Source organism: Oryctolagus cuniculus, chromosome 17 (assembly GCF_964237555.1).
Source record: "Oryctolagus cuniculus chromosome 17, mOryCun1.1, whole genome shotgun sequence".
Classification (NCBI taxonomy): Eukaryota; Metazoa; Chordata; class Mammalia; order Lagomorpha; family Leporidae; genus Oryctolagus; species Oryctolagus cuniculus.
Genome location: NC_091448.1, coordinates 39,147,679 through 39,165,790, shown reverse-complemented (window position 1 = coordinate 39,165,790; position 18,112 = coordinate 39,147,679). Strand labels below are relative to the sequence as shown.

The 18,112-nt window shown below is 56.5% G+C and overlaps 2 protein-coding genes and 1 long non-coding RNA gene across 9 annotated transcripts; 1 reads left to right on the top strand and 2 right to left on the bottom strand.

Annotated features, from left to right (window-relative positions):
* The first annotated feature begins 15 nt into the window (after nt 1-15).
* Nucleotides 16-7,888, top strand: FNDC8 (fibronectin type III domain containing 8). 3 transcript variants are annotated; one of them, XM_008271122.4, is made up of 5 exons: nt 16-155; nt 914-1,167; nt 4,633-5,002; nt 6,706-6,979; nt 7,451-7,888. In XM_008271122.4, the coding sequence occupies exons 2-5, from the start codon at nt 959-961 to the stop codon at nt 7,468-7,470; spliced, it is 873 nt and encodes a 290-aa protein (XP_008269344.2). In that variant the 5' UTR covers nt 16-155; nt 914-958; the 3' UTR covers nt 7,471-7,888. The 3 variants fall into 3 exon arrangements, with proteins under 3 accessions (XP_008269344.2, XP_008269343.2, XP_002719282.2); XM_008271121.4 differs by having other exon boundaries at nt 4,633-4,981; nt 6,706-6,945; nt 7,451-7,736; XM_002719236.5 differs by having other exon boundaries at nt 6,706-6,945; nt 7,451-7,736.
* On the bottom strand, nt 5,166-6,248 carry LOC138846164 (uncharacterized). The gene is made up of 3 exons (XR_011383570.1): nt 6,115-6,248; nt 5,409-5,553; nt 5,166-5,282 (listed from the first exon to the last, which is right to left on the bottom strand). It is a non-coding gene; the product is annotated as an uncharacterized lncRNA (long non-coding RNA).
* A 1,262-nt stretch (nt 7,889-9,150) lies between the features above and the next one.
* NLE1 (notchless homolog 1) lies at nt 9,151-17,914 on the bottom strand. Of its 5 annotated transcripts, none has more exons than XM_070061063.1 (13): nt 17,770-17,914; nt 17,510-17,653; nt 16,600-16,817; nt 15,910-15,989; nt 13,646-13,722; nt 13,408-13,505; nt 12,941-13,133; nt 12,363-12,498; nt 12,166-12,212; nt 11,297-11,499; nt 10,130-10,289; nt 9,972-10,042; nt 9,151-9,467 (listed from the first exon to the last, which is right to left on the bottom strand). In XM_070061063.1, exons 1-13 carry the CDS (start codon nt 17,785-17,787, stop codon nt 9,455-9,457), a joined length of 1,458 nt encoding a protein of 485 aa, XP_069917164.1. In that variant the 5' UTR covers nt 17,788-17,914; the 3' UTR covers nt 9,151-9,454. The 5 variants fall into 5 exon arrangements, with proteins under 5 accessions (XP_069917164.1, XP_008269346.2, XP_069917166.1 ...); XM_008271124.4 differs by having other exon boundaries at nt 17,761-17,814; XM_070061065.1 differs by lacking the exon at nt 16,600-16,817 and having other exon boundaries at nt 17,770-17,900.
* Nucleotides 17,915-18,112: the final 198 nt, after the last annotated feature.

Sequence of the window (18,112 nt, the reverse complement as noted above, 5' to 3'; positions counted from 1 at the left end):
CGCCGCGCCAGCCCGATCCGGTTCCTGCGCGCCCACCCCGCGCCCACGGCCGCCCTAGGACAAAAATGTTAAACTCCTGGACAATCCTCTACCCTCTGGGAGCTGATGAGTCGGGGAGAGACAGGCAATGAAAAGGACTCAAAGCAATCTGACCGGTACGGATCCTAGGATAAGCACGCAGGGGGCACCTACTTCTCTGTCTCGAAACCTTGGAGCATATGGAACACGCGCACACGCACGTGCGATTCGGTGAAGCGTGAAAATGACTTTACCGAGCGCTCTGACAAACCTAGAGGGAGGCGCTATTCGTATCCCTGTTCCGAGCGGCCTCCCCTGGGAGCTGTGAGCACCCGGGAGCCATCACCCGACCCAGTGGGGTTTGCCGCCTACAGTTTGAGGACAGAGAGCAGCAGCCTCCGCAGCCAGCGTCGCCCGCACTCAGAGACTCTGCCCGGAACCGCCAGCCTCCCCAGCCCCAGGCACCTCCCTCCCCGCCCAGGCGCCTTTTTCATCCTCTATCTCCTTGCAGGGCAGCGCAGAGAGGCACAGGTGTCGAGTGTTCCGAGGTCTTCAGAGGCAGGCGTCTGGGGACACTATGGGGATGATGGCTCCGATGACGGGGTCCCTGCCGCTCATGGGAGAAACCCAGATGGAGTTCTGAGCTCCTGGCCTCGGCCTGGCCCAGCCCTGGCTGTTGTGGGCATTGGTAGAGCCTGAGGGATGCTGTGGTTTGTGCCTGGTTCCACCCTACCTGTGGCTCTGGCCCTTTGGCCCAGCCAGCACCCCAGGGAGCCTCAAACCCAGGGCCAGGCTGGCCCCTGATTGTTACAGCTGATGATGATTGTGAAGTCAGCCCATTGCACCCCCTCCGGTGTGTCTGCTGGCCCCGCAGTTTCTCTCTGCTTCCTGCCAGCTCGGTGGTCCTGCATGGTGACGGCTGTGGTCCCAAACCAACCAGATGGCATCAAACGCACTCTGTAAAGTGGGAGATGGGGAGGAGGCCGTGCTGAAGAAGGAAAACCTCAACCTCGTGAGTGCACTCGACCAGCTGCCGAAGCCCTTTCTGAACCCCAAGTCCATGAACCGCACCGTCACTACCAAAGGACTCCCACTTTCCTCAAGAGGCAGCTTGGTTAACTTCTTGGAGGAAGACACCATCAATCTTGTGTAAGACGCGACTCTGGAGCTGGGGGACCGGGAGAGGGCCCAGAGGAAGCCGCACCCTCTCGCCTGTCTCAGGCCAGCCCCCAGGTCCCCTGGAAAGACCACGTGTGTGGGTCGCACCTCTGTGTTCCCGAGCCCAGAGTTGGTCCCTGCAGTACAAGGCTCTCCCACTCCAGGAAGCCTTCCTGGGTTAGACAGGGTTTTGTTGACGCTGCTCCCCCTTCTGCTTTGTCTGGCTACTGTCCTCGCCACCACCCACCCCGGCCCCTCTCCCCTGTGGCACCCTTGCCTGCCTGATCGTGTTCCCCCATAGCCTGCCCACCCACCCACCCCCGCCGTGTGGGGTTTGCTACTCTTCCTCTGTGAGTCGGTTTCCTTTACTTCACTCCCCTGCCAGGTGTCAGGCCCTGGGTTGGGCCCTGGGAGTGAAGCACCCCCAGGGAGCTCCCAGGCTGGTGTGTGGGGTCGGGACAGGGGTGTGGTCAGCAGGACCAGAATGACACGGCCAGGCCTCTAAGTGCTATGGTGGGTGCCTCGAGGAGCCGGGGGGCCTCAGGAAGCTTCGATAGCTTGGGGAGGATGCAGTGAAGGGCAGCTTCTCGGAGGGAGGGAAGTGTGAGCTGTGTCATCAGGGCAGGGAAGGAGGGAGCCATGCAGAGGGGGTGGTGCCAGCTAAGCTGGGCTGAGGGAATCAGACGCAGGCAGTCTCCCGGGGACGCGCCCTGTGCAGTCACACACCGCGTCGGGCTCACGAGGGGACTGCGCCAAGTTTAATGCTCTGTTGTCACTGTCTTTAAATTCTATTTTTAAAATATTTTATTTATTTATTTGAGACGTAGAGTTATAGACACAGAGAAATGTCTTCCATCTGCTGGTTCACTCCCTAAATGGCCACAATGGCCAGAGCTGGGCTGATCCAAAGCCAGGAGCCAGGAGCTTCTTCTGGGTCTCCCACGCAGGCCCAAGAACTTGGGCCATCTTCTGCTGCTTTCCCAGGCAGACAGCTGGACTGGAAGAGGAGCAGCCGGGACTTGAACCGGTGCCCATATGGGATTCCAGCACCGCAGGCGGAGGCTTAGCCCGCTACGCCACAGCACCAGCTCCTGTCTTACAATTCTTCAGAAGTTTTGAACAAATGGCTCAGTCAGCACTTCAGTTTGCACTGGGCCCCGTAAATTATGTGGCTGGTTTTGATTAAATAAGAGGGAAGTAGTGTCCAAGACCTTGAAGTAAGCAGGTTGCCTAAACTCAGAAGCCTCCAGCCTTGTGGAAGTCTAGGAGCTCAAGTTCAAATTCAAGTTATACTCCTTAGCTCAATGGCCTCAGGTTAATTAACACCAGGGACTCAGTCCTTCATTTGCAAACAAGGGCAAATAAGACAGGGGTGGCTGTGAAATACCTGGTGGCCCCTGGGCCCACATAGCACCAGCATCTCCAGTGAGTGAGTCTGAAAGGAAGATTTCACTGGAATAATCGAGCAAAAACGACACCAATACCCAGACTTCTGCAGCCTACAAAAAGTCTTGGTGGGGAAACTGTTTGTTCCAAATGTCCACCAAGGGCTAGCAGAGGGGGCCTGGGCTGCTCAGGAGTTTTCAGGAGGAGTCAAGGGGGCTGAAACTCAGGGAGGGAGAGCTTAGCCCACCAATCAACCATGACATGGAGGCTGGGCCGGAGTAAGGGAGGCACGAGCTGTGGATTATGACCCGTTAATGGTCAGGAGACCCTTCTAGGTGGTGCAGACAATATGATAAAATGAACCTAAACAGAATCAGAAATCCCAGAGTACAGTACACATGGAGCAAGTACCAGTCCCTGAAACATCTGGTTTAGTTATAGGTGTATATTTATGTATACCAAGTTGCCATGTAACATGTGTTTCTTACTTTGGGTCAAGGTTAAAAAACAAAACCAAAACCTTGGAAACCAGACTTTTAGATTGACAGAGCGGTATAGACAGAGACAGAAACAGACCAAGCGAGAACTTCTGTCCTCTAGTTCACTTCCCGAAAGCCCACAATAGCTAGGGCTGGGCCAGGCTGAAGCCAGGAGTGTGAAACTCAGTCCTAGCCTCTCATGTGGTCGGCAGGGTCCCCAGTAGCAGGAAGCTGGAATCGGGGTGGAGCTGGGACTCAAACCTAGGCACTTGGGATGCAGACATCCCAAAAGGATTATAACCTACACTGATAAGGTTTTATTTCTGAAGCTGAATAAGAAGCAAATGGAGGCTCAATATACTCTTTGTGTATGTCTAGAATATTTCATACTATGTTAATAAGAGTCATTTTAGAAAGGCAGAGTGACAGGAGAGAGAGATCATCCATCTTCTGGTTCACTCCCTAAATGCCTGCAACAGCCAGGGCTGGGCCAGGCAGAAGCAAAGAACTCCACTGAGGTCTCCCCTGTGGGTGGCAGGAATCCAGGCACTTGGGCCATCACTTGTGACCTGCCAGGTGCATTAGCAGGAAGCGAGATCAGAAGTGTGGAGTATCGGATCTTGAACCAGGAGCTCTGACATGGGATGCAGCTATCCCAAGCAGTGGCTTAACATGCTGCAACACAAGTCCTCACCCCCCAGAAATAGTTCATAATTTAAAAAATCAGAATAGAAGAAAAAAGGTTTTGAGCATTCACTCCAGTATATCTCCCTGTCCTATTGTTAACTTTTTTAAAGCCTTATTATATTTATTTGAAAGGCAGAGTGATGAGAGGGAGGGAAAGACAGAGCAAGAGGTCTTCCACCTGCTGGTTCACTCCCCAAATGGCCACAGTGGCCCTTGTTGGGCCAAGTCAAAGCCAGGAGCCTGGAATTCCACCTGGGTCTCCCACGTGGGTGCAGGGGCCCAGGCACTTGGGCCATCTTCTGCTGCTTTCCCAGATGCATTAGCAGGGAGCTGGATCGCAAGTGGAACAGTCAGGACTCAAGTCAGTTCTTCTCTGATATGAGATGCTGGTGCCACAGGTGGTTCCTTTACCTGTTGTGCCACAATGCCAGCCCCTCACTGTTAATTTTATATTAATCAATGTTGTAAGTGTAAATAAATATTAGTAACTACATTAAACAATAGGTTTAATGCATAGGTATTCGTAACGCTTGATTTATCGCTCCCCTTCGAGGGGTTTGTATTTGCCCCACACCCCACTTCAGAGGGAGGACGTAACCGGTTAGCTGCACTTCTCAGGTGGTGGTTCTCAGAGCCCCTGCTCCAGAACCCTCTAAGGATCTGATTAAAGATGTCGCTTCCCCAGTCCCACCCCAGCTGGGGGCTGGGGACCAAGCATCCGTTTTCCTCATCAGTGCCCCCATGGGTGTGATGTTCTTCTGCAGATCCATGAGGGAGTCCCCAGCTGTTCAGGAGCCGCAGGGGATGCTGGCAAATCAGGCCCAGGCGTGCCCTGGGGAGCCCCCGGGCTGGATGGGCTGGGGTGGCCTCCCTCTTCTGACTCCCCTCTCCCCTCCCGCTCCAGGAAGCCCATGCCAACGGAAGATTCTGAATATAGCTCCGATGACACCAGCATCACCCCCATGTCGTCCACCTTGATGAACCCCGTCAAACTGGCTGTGACCCAGCCCAACAGCAGCTTCTTTGCAGGCATGCTAGAGGGCGAGCTGAACAAACTCAGCTTCCCCTCCATAGCCAAGAATACAGACAAGGGGGACCTGGCCCTCTGCCCCCACCCCTGCAAGTCCCAAATGACCCCTGGGGGCCTGCTGGACCTGGACAACCCTGCGCTGGACACAGACACCTCCTCCACACGCTCGGAGTCCTCCGTGGTCCTGGACACGCCGGAGGCCCCTTTCATCTGTGAGCACACGGTCAGCGACTCCACGGCTGTGGTGCGTTTCCCTCTTTGTGCAATCCTGCAGAGGCGTCCTGTGCCCGGCCCTGAGCTGAGCTCCGTGGGCAGTGTGCACGTGGACCTCAAGTTCATGGTTTAGGAAGAGAGAGAGAGAGTGTGTCTGTAAAGAACCCTGGAGCGAGGCAGAAAGGGCTCGATGCTGCAGGGAAACGTTTGATCAAATTCCTCCAGGAATTCAGAGGGAAACATTCCTTCCAGCTGCAGTGTGAGGGTGGTGGCTTCTGGCACCTTCTGACACAGGAGGAGGCTTTACACACCTAGAGATGGAGGAGGAAAGGTGCTCCATGGAGGGGCGGCCCTCGCAAAGGCTCACAGGTGGGGAAGTGTGAGAGGAAATGATCCCAGGCCCAATTCCAGCACTTCTGGATTGCTCAGGTTCCTACCGTCACCTCTCGCTCGTTAAAATCGGGAGTCCTGGGCTTCATCCCTGGAGGTTCTGGGGTGAGGCCCGAGGATGTGCATTGCTAACAGATTCCCAGGTGAATGCTGATGCTCCCGGAGGGTGGCCCACAGGTCATCTGCACTGACCTAGGGGATGGGAAGGGGAGCAGAGGGGAGTCAGCCTGGGGTCATTTCCTGGAGGGTTCCCAGTGCCAGGCTATGGATTTTGCTGTAGGCAGTAGGCCTTAGCTTTGTGCAAGACCTTCTACCAGTTCATAAATGTACTCTTGGAAGACAAATCTGGAAGCCCAGATCTTGGATGGCCCAGAATGGTGTTTCTCAAACTGAGCTTTCCAGGTGGGCCATGATACAGCAGCACCACAGGGCAACTTGTTATTGAAATTGAACTTGTCCCGTTGCCCCTCTTCCAGGCCAGCTCTCTGCTGTGGCCAGGGAGTGCAGTGGAGGATGGCCCGAGTGCTTGGGCCCTGCACCCCATGGGAGACCAGGATAAGTACCTGGTTCCTGCCATCGGATCAGCGCGGTGCGCTGGCCGCAGCGCGCCAGCCGTGGCGGCCATTGGAGGGTGAACCAACGGCAAAAAGGAAGACCTTTCTCTCTGTCTCTCTCTCTCACTGTCCGCTCTGCCTGTCAAAAAAAAAAAAAAAAAAAAAAAATTGAACTTGTTATTGAGATTGAAATCCTTACCTCACCCTGCTCCAGGACCTTCTGAAACGGGAATGTGGGGGTGGGGCTGGCCACGTTAACTTCTCACAAGCCTTCCATGGTATTCTGATACCCACCAAACACTGGGAACCACTGGCCTGGAAGGGGAAGGGACCAGAAATGGGAGAATGGACAAGGGGCAGCAGGAGTCTGCAGTGTTATGAGAACCTCCTGAGATGTCTGGCCAGGCCTGGCCGCCATTGTCATAATACAAAGTGTGTGCACCCTGGAGACACAGGTTGGGACCTTGGCTCTGTCACTCCATTGCTGTGACCATGGCCCTATCTGCAAGGAACAAAGTGCACAGGATGGTCTCCAGGGTCCCTCTCAGCTGACAGAAGAAATGAGGAATGAGGGTGCATCCCAAGTCAGTGGGGGTATTGCCTGTGTAGCCCCTGCTTTGGGGCAGGTGGTTCCACAGCCACTGTTGGAGTGCCTTCCCCCTTCCATCAGACCTGGCTGGGCCCCAGCAGGAGCAGGGGACAGGAGCGGGATGTTGTGACCCTTGTGCAGTGGGCAGGTGAGGAAGGATGCGCCGGGTCTAAGGAAGCCTTGGGCTCTCTCTTGCCCTAGATTTCCTGGACCTATGCCTTGGGCAAGCAGCAGGTCAGTTTCTACCAGGTGCTGTTACAAGAAGTGGCCAAGAAAACAGATGACGATGACTCACCCAAGGCAAAGAACCGCCCGTGGATCTTCAACAAGATCTTGGGCACCACGGTCAAGCTGATGGAGCTGAAGCCCAACACCGGCTACTGCCTCACCGTCCGTGCAGCCAATACAGCTGGGGTGGGGAAGTGGTGCAAGCCCTACAAAGTGAGCCTGGGAGAAGAGGGGCCCGAGGTCCAAGGTCAGAAGCCTGAAACCAGGCATCCCCTTGTGTGGCTCTTTCTGCCTGGGCCAGCAGGCAGCCATATCCTGCCTGGGAGGCTTAAGGAGGAAGCCTCTCTAATCCAAACTTATCTGTCAGCATCACATTAATGTTCCACTTAGTGCTGGCAATTCTGAGTGGGCCAGGAAGTCAAGGGCATCGAGGAAAACAGGGAAGAGGCTAAAGGGGGAGGATGAGGTGAACAACTTGGAGTGGGCAGGGGCCCTCGGGGGGAGGCCTGAGGACACACAACCCTTTGGTAGGAACCATCACACAGGTGGGGAGGTGCAGGTACGAGCCCCGCCTCCTTGCGGTTGTCTCGCGGCAATGACTGGGTTGATTAAGGCCATCCAAGATGCCATCTGGCAGGCAAGACGGGGTGACAGAGATGGCAAAAGCCAGGCTCCCACATGAGAAGGGGTTCTGAGGGGTTTTCTCGTTTCATTTCAGTTTGCAACCGTGGCCACTGACTTCAACAGCTTTCCTGAGAACAACCCCATCCAGATCACCGTACAACGCCGGGAGCCCCAGCGGAAAACCGTGGCCATCACGGTGGAGGAGATGCGGAGACTTGAAGACCTGGAACAGCTATTTCCCTACTAAGGGGAGGCCACAGGATGCCCCTCACCTCCTTCAGCCTCAGCCCGGGGCCCTCAGGAACATGAGACGCACTGTACCACGGCACCATGCCAGAGAACCTCGGACTACCCTGCCGGCCCGGTGGTGCCACAACCCCACTCCGGGCTGCAGCTGAGGCTAGATGGGGGCCCCATTCGCCTGGAGACATCTCAGGCCAGGCTTAGCCACTGCCCACAGCTGTTACACTCCCTCCTTCCCCAAATCTGGGCTGGGTCCAGGTTCCTCATTAAAGAACTGCAGGTCATCCAACCCCTGGAAATTCCACTTTAGGCTGCAGACAGCCCTGGTCCTTGGCAGGACCAAGAGTCCACGGGGGGATGGAGGTGAGGGGGTGGCTGGGTAATGGGATGCTGCCATCACCCCTTCCCCAGAGGAAGAGACTGGAACTCAAAGATCAAACACTTGTACAGGGCAGACTGGTGGATAACTGTGGTGGCAGCCCGAAGACTCAGAGCTAGATGCCGGCGCTGGAAGGATGTGGTGCAAGTGCACAAAGTTTAGGGCACGGTCTGGCTGAATCCTGCATCTTACTGTGAGAAGGCAGGGGCAGATCACTGACGCTCCCTGGGCTGTTTCCTCATCAACAGCACGGGGAAGCGAGACTCTTTCAGGCCCTCAGCGGTTCCTGTAAGGGTGGTTTGGAAGTCCAACCTGAATAAATTGGACCAGGCTCCACACTAGCATCGGATGTGGCACAAAGCGGAGGCAGGGTGCAGGCCAGGTAGGATTTCCCACAGGACAAAGAACCTTCTTCCCCAACGCACCACACCACACCACAATTCTGCAACAGCTATGAAAGCACACCTGTCCCAAGCCTGGCCCAGTGCAGGTGCCGGGGAGGGCCTCCGGAAATGTGCAGTGGCAGGGAGGCCCAGCAGAACTCTGTGATGATGACATTTGTTTTTATAAAAAAAAATTATTTTCACTTTATTTGAAAGGCAGAGAGAGCGAGCGAGAATGAGATCTTCCATATACTAATTCATTACCCAGATGCTCACAAGCTGGGGCTGGGCCAGGCAGAAGCCAGAAGCCTGGAACCCCATCCAGGTCTCTCACATGGGTGGTGGGGACCCAAGTGCTTGAGCCATCACCTGTGCTTCCCAGGGTGCACGTTAGCAGGAAGCTGGGATGGCCAATAGAGCCGAGACTTGAAACAGGCACTCAGATATATGGGACACAGGCCTCCCAAACAGCTTCCAAACACCTGCCCTGGGAAACCTTTATCTGTGCCATCTAGTACCGGAGCCTCTGGCAGGACCGAGGCCCCATGATTCCATGCTGAATTCTGGCTAACAGAAATGGCGACGTGTGGCCGGGGCCTTCCGTAGTGGACAGCACAGCCCTGGCTTATCCTCTGGCCACTGTCACACTGACAGCATGAAGGAAAAAGAGGAAAGGCAACTTCCTAGTCAGCTTGGTTTTGGCCTCATCCAGTGCAAGGGTGTGGGCCAGATTTAGCACAGTCTCTGGCTGAGCCTGGGATTCTAGAACAAGGAGTTGTAGCCCAAACACACAAAATAGAAGTTATTTATTTGGTCACACAACCTGCAGTTTGACCCTGACCAGAGCTGGCACTCTGGAGGCAGGGGCAGCAGCCGAGGCCCCGTCAGAGACTAGCCTCCCCTCTCCCTGCCAGCGCTAGCCATCCAGGTACCCAGAGGGGCCCCAGCCATATCCCAGGCAGGGGACCTGTGACGAGAGCCAACAGCCTCTGTGGTGGGCAGCAGGTCACCACTGGTGAGGAGGGTGTGTTCCCTGCAGAGCAGGCAGCTGGCCGAGCCCGAGCCCAGGGAGGACTGAGAGATGCAGGGCTTCTCATCTCCTCCATCTGTGGAGAAGGGGAGGGACGTGAGAGGGGCCTCCTACACCCCCAGGCCCCTCTGTGCTCCAGCCACTCACACAGGAGAGGCCCCACCTCCCCAGCCAGGATCCCGGCAGCAAGGACTCTCCACCGACAGCACATCAGAGCACTTCAGGGCTCTGCGTGTGCTCCCTTTCATCCTCCTGTCTATGGAGGTTTTATAACTCCCAACGGACCAGTTCACCAAGTCTCCGTGACGGCTCAAGCCACAGGATTCAAGCCCAGGGCTCTCCCAGAACCCCTACTCACTCCCTGATGCTGCAAGACCCTGGATGTGTCCCCCAGAGACGGGTCCATGTCCTGCCAGGGTCCCCTCAATCCCTGCGACTGTTGCGGCACCCCTCTTTGCCCACCGACATCCTGGCCACACCTCCTCAGGGCAGTCTGAGCACCTGGGGGCCCCGCAGGATTCTGTACCACCAAGGGGAGAGGGCGCCACGTGAGGACACCAACCGCCCCATTCCCACTCACATCCGGAGGCACTTGTCCTTCCCACCACTGGCCACTCTCTGGCCATCTGGGCTCCAGTCGACAGCATACACCTGGCAGAGGCAGAAGGAGAGTGAGGTGGTGTGGGGAAGAGGGCAGGGCTGCAGTCCCAGCCCCCGCCTGCCCACAGTGGGGCGCACCTCATCGGCATGGCCTGGCAGGTCTGTGGCCAGCTTCTGGGCCTTCACATCCCACACCTTCAGCGTGCTGTCGCTGCTGCCGCTCACCAGCAGCCGGCTGTCTGCTGACCACGCGATCTGGTACACGGCAGCCACGTGGCCACGCAGGGAAGCCAGGTACCTGAGCCAGGGAGAGGCTGGGTGTTAGAGCTTCACACGTGCCCTAGAGCTCCCCCTAGGCCCACAGCAGTGGTACTCCACCTTGGCTGCCTGCTAGAATTTCCCCAGGGACCTTTTACAGCCTCTCACCACGTGGCTCCTATTCCAGACCATCTTAATCATTACCACTCATAACTGTTTTGCAAAACTTCTCCAAATGAGCTCATTCTAGGGTGCCTCTTGCCAGGCCTCCATACCTGCACGACTGTGTGCCTTACAATCCAATGTGGCCACCTGCTCAGCCCATCTGCCCAACACCCCTCACACATAGCAGCTGCTGCTGGCAGGTGGCTACAGTGACAGCCGGCCAGGCCCACCTGGAACGTTCCGGTCAACGCAGTCCAGCTGGGACTCTCTGGACCAGCTTCTAGACCTCTTGGAGACCAAGTTTCCTTCTTTTAAAAAGGAACTGGATTACCCATCTCAAAGGATGGCTGTGTGAAAACACATAGACACACAGGTTCTCTTTCAGCCCCAAAGGGGCATGCCCTTGCTCCTTTTCTCTGCTCGTGCAGGCCTTGGCCTCCATTCCCACCTCATGAGCCTGAGGACACTGAGACTCTCACACCAGAGCTTCTCAAGTTAAAATGAGTAGCTGTCACCGGGCAACCTTCTTAAAATGCAATTCCTTCACGCCCCTGAGGCTGCTGGTCCGTGGACCGCGCTTGATGGACTACACTGAAGAGGGCCAGGTGGTATCTGTGCCACGAACCTACCTACGCTTCCCCTCACTAGCGCGGCCACATCCCTGGCCCCTCGGCCCTTCTCCCCAACGTGGGATGAACAAGCACTGTCAGCACCCACTTCGCAATCGTCCTACATACGCCATCTCGTTAATCCTCTCAGTGCAGCCAAGAGGTAAGGGGTCTGCGGGACACGGAAGAAGAAACGGGCTCAAAGACCCAGACCCCCGCCAAGATCACAGAGCTGGGAAGGGGCCTCGCAGGGAGCGGCCCTTGCCCCACTCACTTGCCCGTCCTGCCATCCCACAGCTTGATAGACTTGTCGAAGGAGGCGCTGGCCACGACGCGCGAGTCTGGAGAGAAGAGCACCTGGTTGATGAGGGCCTGGTGTCCCGTCATCCGTGCGAGGGGCTTCTTGTCCTCTGCTGGGGACCACAGGAACAGGGTGAAGTCGTCTGAGCCAGACACCAGCCTCTCGGGGCTCTGGCCCTAGGGAGGCAGAAGGCACATCACATCGGACGTGGGCTCAGACGGGAGGGGGCGCCAACTTCAGCAGCAAACATCACTGACAGGGACAGAGGCCAGGGCTGGGAGTGAGGCCTAGGCCAGTCTCTCACTCACCCATGACCATGGGCAAGTCACAGCTCAAAAGGAACAGGCAAGTCTGTGCAACTGGTATGATTTCTAAGCTATCTGATTGCATGGCAAAGCAACTACGTGGCAGAGCAGTGCGTTAAGAACAGGGGGGCATTTCTACACGTATTGTATGTGTGAAGATCTGTACAGGATACATATACACATGTATATACACCCAGGAAACCTCTGCAAGCAGACACAAGGTGCTGGCAGCACTGGATGCCTCCAGGAGAAACCCTGGCTATGCAATAGAAATGGGAGTCCCAGGCAACCTTTCTGGAGTCTCTGATCTTTAGATGTGAATGTGTTCGTTAATAAACTAAATAAAATAAAAAAGTTCCTTACTTATTTTACAACAAAGAGATAAGCAAATAAAACAAGAAAAGTGAAATAAAGCAACTCCTGGCACATTTACGATTTCAGGATTGCAAACTAGGCTGGTCAGAACAGGCAGCCAGAAGGGAGAGGCCGAGTGTCTGCACAGCATTCCCGCGGGGCTGGGGCACACGTGGTACTCACCCGCACAAGGTTGTAGCGACTCAGCGCCCTCTCCTTCCACTCCTGCACTGTGTCAGGGACGGGGTGGGGGGGAGAGACGGGGGTGAGGGACGAGGCTGATCAGAAAACCCAACACGAACAGCAAACCCTCCCGTCCATTAAGTGACAGAACTGGCTCCTTCCCGAGCTGCCTTCCCCCTTTCTCCTGCTGAACTCACAGGACCCCTGCAGGTCTTGGGCATTAACTGTGGCCTCAGCCGGCTCAAAGGCCCCTGTGCGCAGGGCGTAGTCAGTGCTGAGTGCCATGGTGTTCACCCAGTGGCCGTGGCCTTGCAGAGTCCGGCACAGCACACCCTAGGGTAGGAGAGAGGGGTCCGACGCTCACACACTCGCCAGGCCCAGGACATAGGTACCCTGGGACTAGCGCGTCCTCACTCACCACTGTGACCTTAACCGAAAAACCACCCCTCTGGGCTCTAGTCACTGCTTCTGAAAACACGTTCGCAGACGAGAAGCGCATCAGAATAAAGGGGCATCGGTCCAGCAAGTCTGGGACGTGGTAAGTTTGATAAAACTACACAAGCTTCCTACAGCAGGGACCTCCAAGGCTCAACTCTGCTAACGGGGACGCTGGAACCCTCACTGTGGTACCGCCCCAGCCGCACACACCCTTGTCCCCAAAGCACCGTCCCTTTGGGGCTCCCAGTACACATCTGGGAAACACTGCACAGCCATGTGGCTCCCAGACCAGCATCCCACAGCCCACGATTGGCTTCTGAACCCTCCCAGCTCTTACGTCATGCGCCCTCCAGACTTTGATGGTGCGGTCCTGGGAGGCAGAGTAGAGGAGCCCGTCCCCTCCCCACCGGAGACAGGTGACCGACTGCGTGTGCCCCGTCAGGATGCGCTCACAGCGGCCCGCCGTTGTGTCCCAGACCCGCACGCTGCCATCCTTGGAGCTGCTGGCCACATAGCGGCACTCGGGGTTCCTGGCGTGGAGCAGGCACATGTGACATCATTTTTCTCTGGAAACACCCGTCAGTCATTCCCTACTCAAAGGGCAGGACAAGCACGTGACAGCCCCCTGGCCCCAAGGCAGTTCTCAGGCCCTCGGGACAGCAACATGGGTCTGGAGGTGGAAGACCCTCCCCACCACCTGCCAGGCGCCCTTCCCATCCCCTCGCATAAGGCTTCTCCACACGGCACAGGAAGAGGCACAGCGTGGCTCCCCGGCACAGCCCAGCCTCAGTCAGCGTCACTCACACGTGGAGGGGCTCCCAGCTCAGGCCCGTGATCCACTTGCTGTGGCCGACGAGGGCCCTGCCCACCTGCTTCCCTGTGCTGGGGTCCCACAGGAGAATCTGAAAGACAGCAGCTCACTGAGTAACTCTTGCCAACCTGTCCCTAGACCCGACCCTCCCTGAAGATTCCAGAATGGGACTGAATTGTCCCCCAGGAAGGAAGCCCTGACCCCTACCTAGTTATCCTGACCACCACCTACCTGGCCATTCTTGCAGCCCGAGGCCAGCTTCTTGCCATCTGGGGACCAAGCTATGCTAAGGACCCAGTGTCTGTGTCCTAGACAAGGAGAAAGGAGAGACCCCGTCAGGCTTTATTCCAGTGCCAAGCAGTGCCGGGCGCATCGCCTCAACCATTCACTGAACAAAGGAGAAGGAGAACACAAGAGGAGGGGGCAGCTTTCTGGGCCAAGGGAGAACACATCCTGAGTGCTAGAGGAAGGCATCTTCTCACAGACAGCACGGCCACATTCCAATCACTCCCGACGTGACACATGCTAGGAAGCATTTACACCAGCATCCACTGCAATTTTCCCAAGATGTGGAGCAAAGCAAGAATTATCCTCAGCAAACCAAGTTTAGCCAGGGAGTGTGTCTCCCAGGGTGGTTCCCAACCAGCAGCAGCATCTGGAAACTTGTTAAAAACAGATTCTGGAGGGGCGGGCGCTGCGGCATAGTAGGTTAAGCTTCCGCCTGCAGCACCACAACCCATATGGGCACACAATAGAGTCCCAGCTGCTCCACTTCCCATCCAGCTCTCTGCTAATGGCCTGGGAAAGCAGCAGAGGATGCCCCAAATGCTTGGGCCCCTGCACTTGCATGGGAGACCCAGTGAGAGACCTGAGCCTGGATCAAGGCGCAGCTACTTTAGACCAGGCCTCCATCTTGTAACTCGGGCCTGACTGGGCCCTGAACCCTAAGCCAAAAGCTCCTATAAAGGAAAATAAAACTCCCCTTGCGATGAACTCTCCTAGCAACAGCCAGTTAACAGAGAGCAGGGAAATACGCAGTTCCAGGTGTCTTTCAGGCAGTTAAGGTGATGACATCCCGAAACCCTGCAGTTAGGCACGTACACCCTAGCAGCTCGCACCCTAAACCGTAGCCAGTCATAAAACGACAAGTATAAATTTAAAATATAAGCCTATCAGACGCTGTATAGCCGAACTTGTTTGTTCAACTGTATAAAAACCCTAACGACCTTACACTAGGGGCTGCCGATCCAGCCCAGCTGTGCCTGGTGCGGACGTCGGACCAAACTCGCGTTTGAAATAAAACTCTTGTGCTTGCATCTGCCTCGGCTCCTGGTGGTCTTAATTGGTGGGAATCGGACACTTTGGGTACAACACCAGAAGCTTCTGGCTCCTGGCTTCGGATCGGCCTAGCTCTAGCTGTTGTGGCCATTTGGGGAGTGAACCAGCACATGGAAGACCTCTCTCTCTGTAACTCTGCCTTTCAAATAAATAAATAAATCTAAAAAAAAAAAAAAAAAATTCCAGACTCTGGGGCGGCATTGGCCTAGCATTGACTCCACTTCAGATGCCTGTTGTCCCACATCAGAGGGTCTGGGTTGGATTCCAGGTTCTGACTCCTGATTCCAGCTCACATTGCACCCTGGGAGGCAGGGGTGATGACTCAAGGGGTTGGGTCTCTGTCACTCGCATGGGATTCCTGGATTGAGCTTAACACTTAAAAAAAAAAAAAAAAAAAAAAAAAAGTCTTTATTTGAAAGGTTGAGTGATGGAGGGAGGGAGATCTTTCATCTGTTGGTCCACCTTCCAACTGGCCACAGTGGCTGGGGCTGGTCCAGATCAAAGCCAGAAGCCCAGCATTCCATCTTGGTTTCCCACATGGGTGGCAGGAGCCCAAGTACTCGGGCCATCATCTGCTGCTTTCCCGGGCACGTTAGCAGGGAGCCAGATCAGAAGCGGAGCAGCTAGCACTTGGACTGGCACTCTGATACGGGATGCTGGGGCTGCAGGCAGCAGCTTAGCTCACTGCATCACCACGGTGGCCCCTAGCATTCCTTACTCTCGGCTCTGGCCTGGACCAGTCCTGGCCATCATGGAAATCTTGGGAATGAACTAGTTGCTTTCTCACAAAAATAAATAAATAAATGCTAGCTCTCAGGCCCTACTCCAGATCTAATGACACAGACGGGGGAAGGACCCAGCAATCTGTACTTTGACAAGCCCCAGATGACTCTGATGCTCACTACAGTGTAAGAACTACTGTGGCAGAGGTGGGTTTGAGCCAGGCTCCCTGTCGCCAGCCAACCAGCCCCTTCCCACGGCACCACACTGACACTGCACCAGGGGCCCATCTCTACTAGGACAGGCAGCTGCCAACTGCACGTCCAAGGTTCCCATGTGCGCTGGACCTCCTCAGGAGCTATGCACTGGGCAGAACAGCTGCCTGCAGCCACTGCACTAAGACCCCCTGAGAGCCGGCAGAGCCACTGCATACTGACCCTTGCATGTGAAATGTGGTGTCTCCGTGCTGAGGTCCCAGAAGCGCACAGTGGTGTCTCCAGAGCCGCTGGCCAGGTACCTGGGGAAGGAGAGGCCACATGATGGCAGGAGCAGAGGACGACCAGTGGGGCCCGCCCTGAGACCCCGCGTGTGGGCCATTCCCTTCAGTTACCTTCTGCGGACAGAATCTGACTCCAACCTCTCCCCTCCCCTGCAAGACCCTGGTGCAGTGGCCCCTGTCCTGTGGCCATGGGACTCCTTGAATAAAGTCTGCCTTACCATCTTTAAGGAAAAATAAAGGGGGGTGGGGCACGGAATGTGGTACTGGACTCCTTCCTCTCCCCTCTTCCCCCAAGAAGGAGAAATATGACATTGTGCCATTTGGGAAAAGACCCAGGAGGTTATTTACTCCTCCCCCTCTTCTCTCCTGCAGCTATAACCAGTGAGGAAATTAATCCCAGTAGCACAGGGGAAAACATGAACCCAGAAAGCTTACATGATGTGCGAGCCACACAGCCACACAGCTGAGTGTGCAGCTCCAATCTCCCCAAGTCCACGGCACTAGGGGAGTCCCCTACTTGCAACCTGAGCCCAAAGCACGATGCCTCACCATAACCTGGGGGACCCTCCCCATCGCAGTCAGAGCCCCCCCCCCCCATCCTCCTCCGCCATTCTGCAGCTGTCCTTACTTTCCCGTGGGGCTGAAGGCCACAGAAATGACCGCTTCACTGTGCCCCTCTAAGGAGCTGGTGCAGCGGGTCACGGCGCGGACTCTGAAGATGGCCTGCGGCTGGTAGATGATGTCCAGCACCTTCTCTGTCTCCACTGCCTGGGACTCCAGCGTCTTCCCCAGCGAGGACACGATCTCAGCATCGTGGACATAGAAAGCCAGTGGCAGGGGCTCCTCCTGGGGAGCAAGGTAAAGGCAACATCTCCAGGATAGGGTGCAGGTGTCACCGCCCCCGGGGCTGTGGGGAAGTGAGGCTTCCTTCTCCTTGGGATACTCCCATCACGTCCCACTGAGCACCGGGGGCCACCTGTCATGCACTGTGAAATCCACTGAGCACCGGGGGCCACCTGTCATGCACTGTGAAATCCTCTACCTGGATCTCGCACATGCTAGTAACCTCACTTGATTTTAAAAACAATCAATCAAACAACAGAGGCTCTGAGCAACTTAGTAGCTGGCTCAACCTCCCGCTGGTAATGACAACTCCCACACCGTCCTGTATTTGCCTAAGAAACATCCAAAGGACTAGCGAAAAATGCAGATTGTTGCTACACACTCACGTCCCCCCACCCCCAGGTCCGGGGCGGGGGGCCAGGATCTGCGATTTCAAGCACACACACCACCTCCCCACAAACAGAGGGCAGCACCGCCAGAGACCCCCGGTTGAAAGGTTAAGGGCAGGGTTCTGAGTCTGACAGACTTGGGAGCTCCAAGTCCAACGCCCTGTAGCACGCGGCACACGCCAGTAATTTAATCCCTGCGGGACTCAGGGCTCTGACGAGAAACCAACCAAACGGGACAACCCCGCAGGCGGCCGCGACGGCTGGCCCCACGGGCGCGGATTCCACCTCGGGAACCCCGCCGCTCACCTGGGCCAGCAGCGCGTTGCACACAAGCTGCAGCCGGTCCGGAGTGATGTCCACGGGCACGTCGAACGGGGCGCCCAGCAGCTGCCCGCTCTCATCCTGGAACTGCACCAGCAGCCGCTGCACGTCGTGCGCCGCCGCCTCCTCCTGCGCCAACAAGCCGGGTGGTCATCAGCCCCGCCGCGCCGCCCCGCCAGCCCCAACTTGACCTCCTCTCTCGGGCTCGGGGGGACCCCCCGAGCGCGCACACCCACCGCCGCCGCCGCCGCCGCCGCCGCCATCCTGCGTCCGCACGTGGAGGAGACTGACTGCCGCGGGCCAGAGCGCCGCCTCCGTGGCCAGGCTGAGGCCGCAGCTAGCCACGGCGCCCTCTGGTGTTGCGGGGGAGAAGTAGCACGCGGCAGGAGGAGGCGGCTTCACCGCGGGGTCCTCCCCCTGTGGTTAGTAGCCTAGCTTACCCCGGGCGCTGAGAGGTTAATCCGTTTCCCTGAGGGCAGAGAGGCAGGTAGGAGCCGAAGCGGTGGCTTTCAAAAGCCAGAAACTAACTACTGGATTCAAGGCAGAAACGATTACTTTGAAACGGGTCGAGTCAGTTGATCGCAGTGA